The following is a 13,017-nucleotide window of genomic DNA, read 5'->3' on the forward strand; positions in this document are numbered from 1 at the left end:
ATTGGGGTGTTGTTGAAGGTACGGGATGTGGGTGGATTGGGGTGGTGTTGAAGGTACGGGATGTAGGTGGATTGGGGTTGTGTTGAAGGTACAGGCTGTAGGTGGATTGGGGTGGTGTTGAAGGTACGAGATGTAGGTGGATTGGGGTGTTGAAGGTACGGGATTGGGGTGGGTAAACAGCAGTTTTGGTGGAACAACCAAGGCTCTGGAACTTTGTCCATATTAAAATGCGTAAAGCTGAACCTTGTGTCAATTGACTTGAAATGTGAGACTTTTTAGTGAATTGATAAATGTATATATTTTTAAAGATGTATAATTGTTTTTTTTGTGCAAAAATATGTCATATGGTAATGTCATATGGTATTTTTAAATAAATATTTATTCCACCTAACTGTATGTATTCCGCAAATGAAAAGCATCCAATGGCCTCTGAGGTACAAAAGGGATGTCCTGTGCAGAATTAAGGCATGCTGCATGAGGCTTAGAGAAGGACATGTTGAGAACGACTATAGAATGCACTTATTAAAATGCCTTTGAATAACAATCTATGGGAGAGCAGCTATTTAATGTAATTCAAAACTAGATAGCTCTGATTTATAGGGTCAGAATACTAGTCTGTGGCTTTTACAGTACCATAGTACAGTCAAAGATGTGCCTCTTCATCTCTGATACAGTACACAGACTAGACAGAAATTGGTTAACAGCGGGTCAGTAACCAAAAGGTCACAGACTAGGTGAAGAATCTGTTGTGCCCTTGAGCAAGGCACCTAACCCTAATTGCTTCTGTAAGTTGCTCTGCGTCTGCAAAATGACTCAAATGTAAACCTCAGTGGCGACCTGTCATTCAGGGCAGTTTGGGGCAGAGATCCCACATTTTTTGCAAAAACAATATTGGGCTTGCCTGTTTTGAATGTTATTTTTTTGCATTAATACGTGTCACGTCAATTTACAAAAAATGTATCAAAAAAATATAATTGAGTTAATAAAGCCGCATACAAACATGATCTCATTTTTGTGTTCTTGAGTAGGGCAGCTCTAAAATGCAGATGTTTCAGCCTAGCTCAGTGCTTTCTGTGGTGGTGGGGCAAGCCAGCGGGAAAGACGGAGCATGAATGGCTCAGTGTTCTGTCACTCATGGGGACACTACGTCACTGCTAAAGTCTAAGGGTAGAGTTCAAGTTCAAGCCCCTTAGCCAAGGGGCTGCCATAGAGTTACATTAGAAGTGTCCATCCAAGGCGGCTCAAGGTCATTGGCCACAGATAAAATGTTAGATCACATATCTACAGTAGCTTTGATTGGACTGATCATTTCAAAATCATACCTTTAAAATCTTAGCTGTCCATCATGAATCAAGTCGACAAAATACTTCTTAATCCTTGTCACATGAAGAGAAATAATGAAAAAAAAAGTATAGATCTTTTATTTTACCAGGCAAGTCAGTGAAGAACAAATTCTTATTTTCAGTGATGGCCTAGTGGGTTAACTGCCTTGTTCAGGAGCAGAACGACAGATTTGTACCTTGTCAGCTGGGGGATTTGAACTTGGCCAGACTGTAGGATGATTGGGCAGTCCAAGGCTCTAACCACTAGGCTACGCTGCCGCCCGGCAGATAGGACGTATCGGTGCTCATCGGCCATTGGACATAAAAATTACACAAGTTGGAAATCACAAATTCAACAATGAGTAGTTTGGAAAGAATCAGCAGCTAACTGCAAGCATTGCAAAGAAATCATTAGCCTGCTATTCAGTGGAGTGGCTGTGTGGTCCCAAGTCTAAGATTAAAGGGTCTCTTTTTCTAGTTTAAAATTATAAACATGCAACATTGGCCATGCTGTCAATGAAGCATGATTTGTGCCAGGCTCAAAACAACTTAACTCGGAACTGCAAAATCTGACTTTAGTGAGTTCAAGACAACTGGGAACTGACATCATCATGATTCAACCTTGTTTTTTTTCTCGAGGTCCCACTTGAAGCACAATAAATCCAGAGAATGCCAGACTTTGATGATAAAGTATGTTGACAAAATTTTCCCATGAAGGACCGCCGTGCCACCTTCCTGTTCAGGTGAGTACAGCACCACAAGGTGAGTCCAAAAATTTATTGTATGCTGCTGCATACATTATGTAATATGCCAGGGAGATATGTCTACTGTAGTTAAGAAAGTAATACTAACTGTTGTGTAGTAAGCTATTAGTAGCCCATGTGCCTCACCCTAATAATTTGGTCTATTTTCACCTTTTAATTTCACCTACCTGTTTTTGAGAAAAGTAATCATTGAATATTGTAAGAGCTTTTATTGTCTGCTTATATGCAGACCCCTTTATTTATCTTATGGTTCTGACTTGGTGTACAGGGGGAATAATGTAAGAACGGCCCATGTTCTGAATTCTGGAGCTGTACATTTCAAAAGTGCTGAACAAATAGTTATATTGGCTATGTCTGTCCTAGATCGCTCATTAATGTCTTAATCTAAATTACAGATTGCCTCTTATCCACTTGTCTTCCCTTTATGCCATAGTTTGTACATCTCAATTGACAGTAGAAACCACATTCTTTTAAACAAGTCAGCCATTTCATCTATGCTTTTTTAAAGGCAGTAAATGAGGCCGAATTAACTGTTTCGCTGCCAGACAAGGCTCCGCTGATAGCCAGGTGTAGCAGTGGAAAGGTGTTAGGGCTGTTTTTGGGACTCTGCTGTTGGGACAGCTTTATGTAGGCCCTAACAGTTTGTGGGCACCGTTTGTCAATGTTATAGTGCAATTAGTGTATTGTTTAGTGTTGTGTTGTGGCTTTGCTGGCATGCATCCCACTTTTTATTTTCATTTTGCCCCACCAAGATTTACATGCTAAAATCGCCACTGAAACCTCATGATTTAGCCATCACTGCCCAATCATCCTACAGTCCGGTCAAAAATTGTCACCCTTGAGCAAAAAATACTGTAAAATAAATAACACAAGTATTGAGCTATATTGTATGCCATTTTTTTTAAACAGATTTTATACTACTACAATTGCTCAGAGAAAGAGATTTTGTTTGTGCACTTTACCCAGCATCGGGACATTTTTTGCCTCAGTTACCTCTGCCAGGAAGCTGAAACTTGCCTGTAAATGGATCTTCCAGCAAGACAATAACCCCAAACACACATAAAAATCAACAAAGAAATTGTTAATTAATTGGCCACAAAACCAAAAGTCTCCAGACTTGAAACCCATTGAAAACCTGTGGTTTGAGTTGAAGAGCAGATGAAGAATATCAAGGATCTGGAAAGATTCTGTATGGATGAATGGTCTCAGATCCCTCCCAATGTGTTCTCCAACTCATAAAACATTTAAGAAAAAGGCTCAGTTGCATTATTCTCGAAAGGTGAGGTATTGAAAACGGGTGCAAATAATTTTGACACTTTTCTATTACGGAATAAATATTACTTGTTAAACAAAATCTATCTGAGCAATTGCATTAGTATAACAAAATATAATTCCCACTTTTTTTTTGCATACAATATAGCTCAGTATTTGTTATTTAATACAGTGTTTTTTGCTCATCTTTATCGAGGGTGGCAATAATTTTGGACCTGACTGTACACGTGCAACAGCGTGCGCTGTATGTACAATATATTTATTTCGTTGTTTTTTCTGTTTTTCCTTCTTGAGGACAATTTGAACATTTGATTGGTGATTGGTTATTTTAGGCCACAGCTCTTCCCCCAAAGCATGACCAACCGAGCACCTCGGCTGTGATTGGCTGAAATCACCAGTATTCGGGATTCTTAACCAACCAGTCAAATAGCATTGAGTTTGCCTTGATATAACATTACTTACGTCCGTCCATGCGTCGAGTTGGAACGGGGAAGATTTTTTTGAAGAGCGGTCAAAGGACGAGAGAAGGTGTTTTTGTAAGTGTCAACGATAACTAACACTAGTTTTGATTGCTTTTAATGTATTTGACATTGATGATCATGTTTGACATATCGAATGCTGCTAGACAATGTCACTGCGACTCCGTTTGCACCAAATTACTTGAGACCTCATTCTGAGTGAGTTAGCTAGTATCGGTACACTGCCCGATGTCCATCAGATGCATATGCGGTTTGCCGGGTGTTTAGTCCGCATTTGCCGTACATGTATTTCGCTTTTCAACTAGAAATCTTTTATCTAGTTGGAGTCTGTACTTCCGTTTACCACCGCACCATAAAGCAACGCACGAGTTGAAAATATTGAACGCATGTGGTACACAGAACGCATCGCAGCCTAGTGCGGCACTCCAAACGTAGCGTTACGGGCTTCTCCATTGCAATGAATGACTAACGCCTGAAAGGAAATAATTATTTGCATCCGCATGTAACTTGAGCATATGTCTCAAAGGAAATGTAAAGAATGTTTGCTTATTTTGAACGTCCTCGTTGAAAACCAGGTTCTCTACGCTAGCATCTCAGTTTGTGGTCTCCGGAGCTAAATGTTTTACACGACGCAGTACATTTTGAGTACTACGTATTAATTGCTGCAGCGGTACCTAGTCCCGATTGTGGCGATGCTTTCAATTGCCTGTACAGCATAGTCACGCACATTTTTACTTAGACAATGTATGTTTAGTTTTAAGTCTGAATACAATTTATATTTGAACATACTCTGCCGATTGTCGGTGAGGTTGGACCCACTTCAATATGCGGGTCTCTGTGTGGTAATCAGGTCATGAGCAAACATTTTAAAGCACGTGCACAATTTGGACAGGTGAGGCATGTAGCATGCATACTGAACTATGTCTTGCAGGTGTTTTGCATGGTATTGCCCATGTCAGGTGAAAGACATTTCAACATCAGTACTGGCGCTCTAAAATGCTGGGTAGATAATGCTTTCCTGTGGCTATTGTCTCAGATTTCGACCACCTGAAGGACCAACCCGCAGAGAGCCAGTAGAGTAAGTACAAATGTAATTGTATTCAACATTCTGTCTTGTAAGTGCTTTGTTTGACTATATACCAATTACCACCAGTCTTATTTTTATTAGGCAAGCTAGCTTCCTGCATGCAGCAGGGTCACTGACATTCAGCCAAATTCCAAACAATAGTCCAGCTCAGCATGAGTGTATGATCAAACTTAGTCCTTTCCACAGTTGCAAGCAGGTATCTACAGTCTCTAGATGGTGCCAAATACTTCATTTTTGCTGTAAAATGAGCCACTCGCTGATAACCTCTCTTACCTGTCTGTCAATTCTCCTGGTTGGTGAACTCAAAAGAGACATTGTTTGGGTTGCCAAGATGGACGTGGGGAACCTGGGGATCTCTCAGTCCCAGGTGTTTCTCAACTACAGCCCGCGGGCCATCCTGTCACAGTGAGACGACACACACGCCTCAGTCTGCATGGTGTGACCACTGCCTCAGGCCTGAGTGGGCCGTATACACCACACTGTTGGGTTACGTATGCCCCAAAACCGAGTTGACTCCAAATCCTTTCAGTTCTACTCTATAGTCTCCTCTCCAGTCCTGTCCTATTCCAGCATAAGCAGCAAACGCATTAACATAAATGTACTTGGACCAGTTACGAAGTTTAGAAAGATGCACATATTTATCTGTATAGTGTTTCGGGTCTCATGTGGTCTACTTCTAATGGCAGGAATTGAGCTGGGCCCAACTGTGGTGTTTGTTGCACAGCTATCAGCACGTCTAGGTTCTGTCTGCAGCCGCCACTCTGGGCTGAGGCAAAAGGCAGTATGTTCTCTGCCCTATGGCTGAACAGTGCTTTGTGTGTTTGTGTGCTCAGTGGCTAATCACATAGGTTACTATTGTGTGTGTTGGTTTGATCTGAAGGAATGCAGTAGCCTACATCAGACTAGTGGGGCGATTGCTTCATGTTCCTGTCTCCACGGTATAGATGTTGAGAGAAATGGTGTTCCCTCTTGCTTTGGAATAACTATTTTTTTTATTTAGCCAATTTCAATGGTAAGTATCATTTAGACAACTGGTTTGTACGCTCACATTTTCACTGCATGGCTTCTATGGAGCTTTCAGGATGTGCAGTTTCCAACAGCAAGTGTGTCGTGTGGGAATGGGTGCCACTGTCAGGAGGCCATTAAACACGTGCTTTTCAGGTGGAATCCGATGTCTGTCTAGGTCATCTGAATTATGACGTGTTCTACTTGTCTAAGTGGTGTCTGACGTAACATGCTTTGTGTAGGTGGAGTCTCTCCCTGGGCACGCGGCGTGTGATGGAGGCAGTGCGGGAGGGCCCTAAGAGCACCCTGAGCTCTGGTAAAGTTGTGGCTCTGGCAGCGGGGCTGTCTGTAGGAGCGACGGTGGGATACATCGTCTACCGGCAAATCAAAAGCCCTAGCCGTGAGTCTCGCATCTCGTTGGTACTCGATAACCATCTTTTACACTATGGGTTATGGAGTGGTGTCTTCGTTTTATTTTATAGCTCCGCTGGCTAACACCGAGGAGTCCAGGATGTCAGTACCTCTGGAGGTTTACAGGACTATTACCAAGTACCAAGCCTCCTTCCTGGACCTGGTCAGTGACCTACCAGCCCGCCTGGCCCGGTTGTCTTCCTATTTCATCATGTTGTCAGGCTCTGTGTGACGGTGTGGAGGGTCTCTTCTCACCTGTCCCTCTTTCTCCCTCCATCCAGGTGATGCAGAAGTCCGGTGCCCACGTGAGGGTGCTCTCTGAGTCTTCGCAGGCAGGCGAGGGGGAGCAAAGTTCCCAGAATTCCGTGTGTTTCCTGCTGCAGGGCTCACCTCAGCAGGTGCTGCTCGCCAGGTGTTCCCTGGAGAACCTGGCCGCAGACTGTGAGACCACCACTGATGTCATGGAGGTACCCCAGACTGCCTTCGGACGCATCATAGGTAAAGAGGGTGTTCTACATGTCTGTAAAGAAACTGCCGTGTCTAGGTTAACCTTTCTGATCTCCCCATCCCGGATCCGGGATCGTGAATACAGACTCAAGCTCATTACCATAACGCAACGTTAACTATTCATGAAAATCGCAAATGAAATGAAATAAATATGCTAGCTCTCAAGCTTAGCCTTTTGTTAACAACACTCATCTCAGATTTTCAAAATATGCTTCTCAACCATTGCAAAACAAGCATTTGTGTAACAGTATTGATGGCTAACGTAGCATTTAGCGTAGCATTTAGCATTCAGCTGGCAACATTTACACAAAAAAACAAAGCATTCAAATAAAATAATTTACCTTTGAAGAACTTCAGATGTTTTCAATGAGGAGACTCTCAGATCGCAAATGTTCAGTTTTTCCTGAAAGATTATTTGTTTAGGACAAATCGCTCTGTTTTCTGCGTCACGTTTAGCTATGAAAAAAACCCTGTATCCAGGATTGTGTAAATCTATCAGCAAGCTCATTAGCATAACACAACGTTAACTATTCATGAAAATCGCAAAGGAAATAAATATGCCATCTCTCAAGCTTAGCCTTTTGTAAACAACACTGTCATCTCAGATTTTCAAAATATGCTTCTCAACCATAGGAAAACAAAAATTTGTGTAAAAGTAGCTAGCTAGCGTAGCATTTAGCGTTAGCATCCAGCACGCAACATTTCAACAAAAACATAAAAGCCTTCAAATAAAATCATTTACCTTTGAAGAACTTCAGATGTTTTCAATGAGGAGACTCTCAGTTAGATAGCAGATGCTCAGTTTTTCCAAAAAGATTCTTTGTGTATTAGAAATAGCTCCGTTTTGTACATCACATTTGGCTACCAAAAAAAACGGAAAATTCAGTCCTCAAAACGCGAACTTTTTTCCAAATTAACTCGATAATATCGACTGAAAACAACAAACGTTGTTTAGAATCAATCCTCAAGGTGTTTTTCACATATCTCTTCGATGATATATCGTTCGTGGAAGCATGGTTTCCCCTCTCAATCAAATGGAAAAATACTTGCACATGGCTTTGCGCACCAGTTTCGACGCAGGACACCAGGCGGACACTTGGAAAATGTAGTCTCTTATGGTCAATCTTCCAATGATATGCCTACAAATACGTCACAATGCTGCCGACATCTTGGGGAAACGGCAGAAGGTCTAAGCTTATTCCTGTCGCATTCACAGCCATATAAGGAGACATTAGAAAACAGAGCTTCAGAAATTCTGCTAATTTCCTGTTTGACGTATCATCTTGGTTTCGCCTGTAGAATGAGTTCTGGGGCACTTACAGACAAAATCTTTGCAGATTCTGAAACTTGAGAGTTTTCTTTCCAAAACTGTGAATATGAATATGCATAGTCGAGCATCTTTTCGTGACAAAATATCGCGCTTAAAACGGGAACGTTTTTTATCCAAAAAATGAAATAGTGCCCCTAGAGATGCAACTGGTTAAGAGGCTAGGGTGCAGTATTTTCACTTTTGGATGAAAGACGTGCCCAGAGTAAACGTCCTCCTACTCTTTCCCATTTGGGAATATATGCATAGTATTATTACTGTATAGGAAACACTCTGAATTTTCTAAAACTGTTTGAATTATGTCTGTGAGTATAACAGAACTCATGGCAGACAAAAACCTGAAGAAATCCAAACAGGAAGTGAGAACTCAATAGAAAACAGTGCCATAGGATGTCCATGTTAGATATGGATGAGCATGCACTTTCCTAGGGCTTCCACAAGATGTCACCGTCTTTAGATTCTGGTTGTATGATTCTACTATGAAGGAGGGGCTCATAATAGCTCTTTTGGTGGGTGGTCTGGTAGAAAGCCTCAGTCTCGTTGTGCGCGGTCACGAGAGTGTACTTGCGTTTCTTCAGTGATTTAATGTTTAAAACATCCTAAATATGGATTGCATACATCATTTGACTTGTTTCTACGACCTGTAACGGAACTTTTTGAGTTTGTCTGGAGGAATTGCTTGTGCTTTGAGGATTGAATGCTGGGCTGAACAAGCTAACAACAAGTGGCTAAATTAAGGGCTTTATGGAACAAATCAGTAATTTGTTGTCGAACTGGGATTCCTGGAACTGCCTTCTGATGAAGATATTCAAAGGTAAGTGAATATTTATAGTTTTTTTTTTTTTTTTTTTTTTTTTCTTGCAACTTCTGTTGATGCCAAAATGGCGCCTATTTCTTTAGGTTCTGAGCGCCGTTCTCAGACTATTCTTTTTCTGGAAAGTTAAAAAAAAAATCTGACACAGCGGTTGCATAGAGGATACATTTATCTTTAATTCTGTGAATAACACTTGCATCTTTTATCAATGTTTATTGTGAGTATTTCTGCAAAATCACCGGATGTTTTGGAATCAAAACATTTCTGCACGTAACGCGCCAATGTAAACTGAGATTTTTATATATATATATATATATATATATGCACATTATCGAACAAAACACACAATACATGTATAACATGATGTCCTATGAGTGTCATCTGATGGAGATAATCAAAGGTTAGTGATTCATTTTATCTATATTTATGCTTTTGTGACTGAAATATCGCTCAGTGTTTTTGAATTTGGAGGGCATCTAACATAAATATATGTTGAGTTTTCGCTGTAAAACATTTTTAAAAAATCAGATACGATGGGTGGATTAACAAGATGTTTATCTTACATTAACAAGTCCAATACAGCAAATGAATGAAAGTTAAATATTTCAAAATAATATTTTTATCAGCTGAATGGGAGGGTGTGTTCCCTTCAGGGAACTCCTTGTGCCCCCCCTAGCCCCAACAGGTTATTAATAGACTTGTTCCAGTTCTCACCGTTTCATAGATAGAAATCGTATGAATGATTGAATTATATTGCTGTGTGCTTCAGGTCGTGGAGGGGAGTCTCTGAAGCTCATCACCAGGACAACAGGAGCAAGAGTCCTATGTCCCAGGGAGAGGGGGCGGGGCCTAGAGAAGGGCATGGTGTCTGTCACAGGGACGAGACTGGAGGTCAGACGGGCCAAGGTAAGGGCAAGAATGTTTACGTTCTGCAGTGTTATAACCAGCTATGTACCTAACACTTAAACAATGTCATGTTAATTATTCTTATAGGAGCTCATCCTAGAGAAGGTATTTGAGGATGAGGCTGTGAGGAGGAGGATTACCCAGTCCTCGGCCCTGCGCCAGAAACGAAGACCCTTCGAGCCCCAGGGTCAAAGGTCTGAGGTAAACAAAGGTCCAACGCGTCACTTTTCTGGAGTGCAGAAGTCCTGCTATAGTAGTCATGTAGTGACCCATACGCCCTGATGCTCTAACACCTTCCTTTAATGGTTAACCTATATAGGGGTGTATTGGAGCATCTGGCTGTATGGACTCTACTCTGTTGCTACAAAGTTCAGAGGTCACTGAGATCAAACCCACACAGGAACTGAAGCTGGAGGAGGCTCCACAATCTCTCTGGATGGAGGAAGGGGGGCTGGTCCATGCTAACGGTGTCCAGACCGCAGTGGGAGCTCTTGCCCAGGCTAGAGGAGAGACCGTACAGCTGGCTACAGAGGCACGAGAGGAGGACGATCTTCTGACGCCTGACTCCCTATCAGATGTTTCTAAATTTGAAAGTAAGTTTTGATGTTCTGATTTTTGGGATAGTTGTAGCCGTTTTGAAATTGGCTGTAGAATACTGAGATGGGTACAGGTGCTCTCCCATTGACTCTGCTAATTTCCTTAATCATTGACTACGGAATGAGATTTCCTATTCTCTGCAGCACAGACTATGTAATGGTGTGCATGTTCATATTTTCTCTCATCCAGTTCCCAGCCCAGACCTGAGCTTCCAGCCAGATGAGCACCTGGAGGTGTATGTATCGGCGTCAGAGAACCCCCACCACTTCTGGATCCAGATCCTGGGGGTCCGCTCCCTCCAGCTGGACAAACTTACTGCCGAGATGAGCCGCTTCTACAGCAACGGCACCCTGCAGGTCAGTCATTGCTTGTGTTCTTTAGACACCAAACAACAGGTGAAAACGGACTGAAACAGGAAGGGACTGTTTTGTCTTGTCCATTAAGACATGCACATTTGTTTCCCATTGCCTGTCTCAATGAACACAACTGTCTAGATTCCACCTACAAAAAAACATTGAAATAGTCTGTTCTAAACAGCATTCTACATTGCAGAGATGTTTTTTTTACACTTTCTATAGGATCGTCTGTTGTGTTGAGACTTGTGTTACTCTTCCAGGAGCAGCGAGTGGAGACCATCGTGGTGGGGGACATCGTGGCAGCGCCGTACCGGGACTACGGCACCTGGAACAGGGCGAGGGTCCTGGGGGTGATGGGCTCTGGCCTGGTGGACCTCTACTACGTTGACTTCGGCGACAATGGAGAACTACCCAGGGATAGTCTCCGAAGTATGAGGTGAGGGGTCAGAAAGAGCTGGACGATAGTCTAGCATTCCTCATTGTATTAATAAATAATAGATGAAAGCTTTCTCTAGTGGCTCTTTGGCTAATGTTCTGTTTTGTCTTCTCTCATGCCCCTTCTAGAAGTGACTTTCTCAGCCTACCATTCCAGGCCATCGAGTGCAGCCTAGCTGGAGTCAACCCTGCAGGTGAGGTGTGGAGCGACCAAGCCCTGGATGACTTTGAGCGCCTGACGTATGTTGCAGAGTGGAGACCCCTGCTGGCCAAACTGTGCAGCTACACCCACTCTGAGGTCTCCTCTTGGCCAAGTGTACAGCTCTACGACAACAGCGAGGGCAAGGTCCGTAATGGACTAAGATGGAAAATGGCTGTCAACTATCACTCATTCACTCACACTTTCTCTCCCCATCAGGCTCTTATAGCCCTGTCATACTTTTTTCTTCCCCCTACGATTGTCAACATTTGAACTTCCTGGTCTGGTGGTCTCTCTGTCAGGCTGTAGATCTAGGAGAGGAGATGGTGAGTCTGGGCCATGCTGTACCTAGCCAGGATAATGGGAACGGGGGTGGCGACAGGGACGACCCTGGAACACTACAGAGGATGCTGGTAAGAACACCAGGCAGAGGAGAGGGACCATCAATTAGAGATGAAGATTTCAAGTACAGAACTATATGACTTAACTGTGTTCCTTTTAGGATGATGTGACTGGAGCCACGTCAGAGCTAAGCCTGTCCTGCATCAGCTTATCAGGTGGGTATACACTGAGGGTTCCATTCAGTAGGTCAATCAACAAAAACATTTAAATGGATTATGTTCTACCTGAGCGAGTGAAATAACTCATGTTCCTTTTCAATGCATTCATTTGCTTTGTTGAACATGACAGGGGCTGTTGCGGGGACTGTATTTGGCGGTCGCGAGTCATGAAGGCAGTCAAATTCCACATGTTATTATTCTCTAAGCTCTGCTGCTGGTCATTAGCAAGTTTGGTAGGATACTAAGTGCATGGTACTCAGCGCTCCATTGTCCCTCTAATCACTGACATCAATGCAAATGTATTTGCAAATCTAATCAAACACTTGTTGCTCAACAGTTCTATAGGCTATGCAATTGAGGGAGAAACGGTGATGGCCGCTAATAGAAAGAGGAGGATCCCATCAGCTTTCTACAGACTAGACTTACTATTTATTTCTCAAATTTCCTAATGTTAAGCACATTGCTTCTCTTTACAACTGGAGCATAGCCTACCTGGCAGGCATGAAAATGATCCACGGGGAAAGTGTCCTCCATTTGCTTTTTAAGTGCGTAGATATAGTTGAAGTCGAAGTTTACGTACTCTAAGGTTGGAGTCATTAACTCGTTTTTCAACCACTCCACAAATTTCCTATTAACTGTAGTTTTGACAAGTCGGTTAGGACATCTACTTTGTGCATGACACAAGTCATTTTCACATGACGGAGAGCCGCAGAGGGGGATTCCGCCAGGAAATTCGAGGCATTTGCAAGTGCTTGTCAAATTGTGAATGAGAGACTATTGGAGTGTGTGCGGCCTGCGCAAAAAAAACAAAGCAGAGCTCATGCCTTTTCAATTGACTTTTTTCAAATCATTAGTCTCATCGTAAGGCTGCATGAATTAAAACAGCCCAACGTTTGTATGAAGTTACATTAAACTCTAAATTAAGCGTATAGGAGTACCTATTTCTTTGTTAGCCGCATGTGCAAACCCTCAATTT

The 13,017-nt window shown here is 42.5% G+C and overlaps 1 protein-coding gene across 5 annotated transcripts in view; it reads left to right on the forward strand.

The window, feature by feature from the left end:
• Positions 1-3,757: 3,757 nt before the first annotated feature.
• The window catches only part of LOC110491338 (MBT domain-containing protein 1), a 29,173-nt gene continuing 19,913 nt past the window's right edge, over positions 3,758-13,017 (forward strand). The window contains exons 1-14 of one of the 5 annotated variants that reach the window (XR_005036434.1): positions 3,767-3,894; positions 4,874-4,915; positions 5,234-5,329; positions 6,172-6,329; positions 6,412-6,503; positions 6,622-6,838; positions 9,758-9,894; positions 9,982-10,095; positions 10,295-10,487; positions 10,681-10,847; positions 11,108-11,283; positions 11,412-11,628; positions 11,784-11,894; positions 11,984-12,038. Coding sequence is in view for 1 of the 5 variants with exons in the window: in XM_021564708.2 (XP_021420383.2) it covers positions 5,256-5,329; positions 6,172-6,329; positions 6,412-6,503; positions 6,622-6,838; positions 9,758-9,894; positions 9,982-10,095; positions 10,214-10,487; positions 10,681-10,847; positions 11,108-11,283; positions 11,412-11,628; positions 11,784-11,894; positions 11,984-12,038 (1,792 nt within the window). In the remaining 4 variants the exon portion in view is untranslated. Of the gene's footprint in view, positions 3,895-4,251; positions 4,730-4,873; positions 4,916-5,233; positions 5,330-6,171; positions 6,330-6,411; positions 6,504-6,621; positions 6,839-9,757; positions 9,895-9,981; positions 10,096-10,213; positions 10,488-10,680; positions 10,848-11,107; positions 11,284-11,411; positions 11,629-11,783; positions 11,895-11,983; positions 12,039-13,017 lie in introns of those variants that run through there. The other 4 variants (XM_021564708.2, XR_005036435.1, XR_005036436.1 and 1 more) reach the window with 4 other exon arrangements.

The sequence above is a fragment of the Oncorhynchus mykiss genome, chromosome 16 (assembly GCF_013265735.2).
Source record: "Oncorhynchus mykiss isolate Arlee chromosome 16, USDA_OmykA_1.1, whole genome shotgun sequence".
Lineage (NCBI taxonomy): Eukaryota > Metazoa > Chordata > Actinopteri > Salmoniformes > Salmonidae > Oncorhynchus > Oncorhynchus mykiss.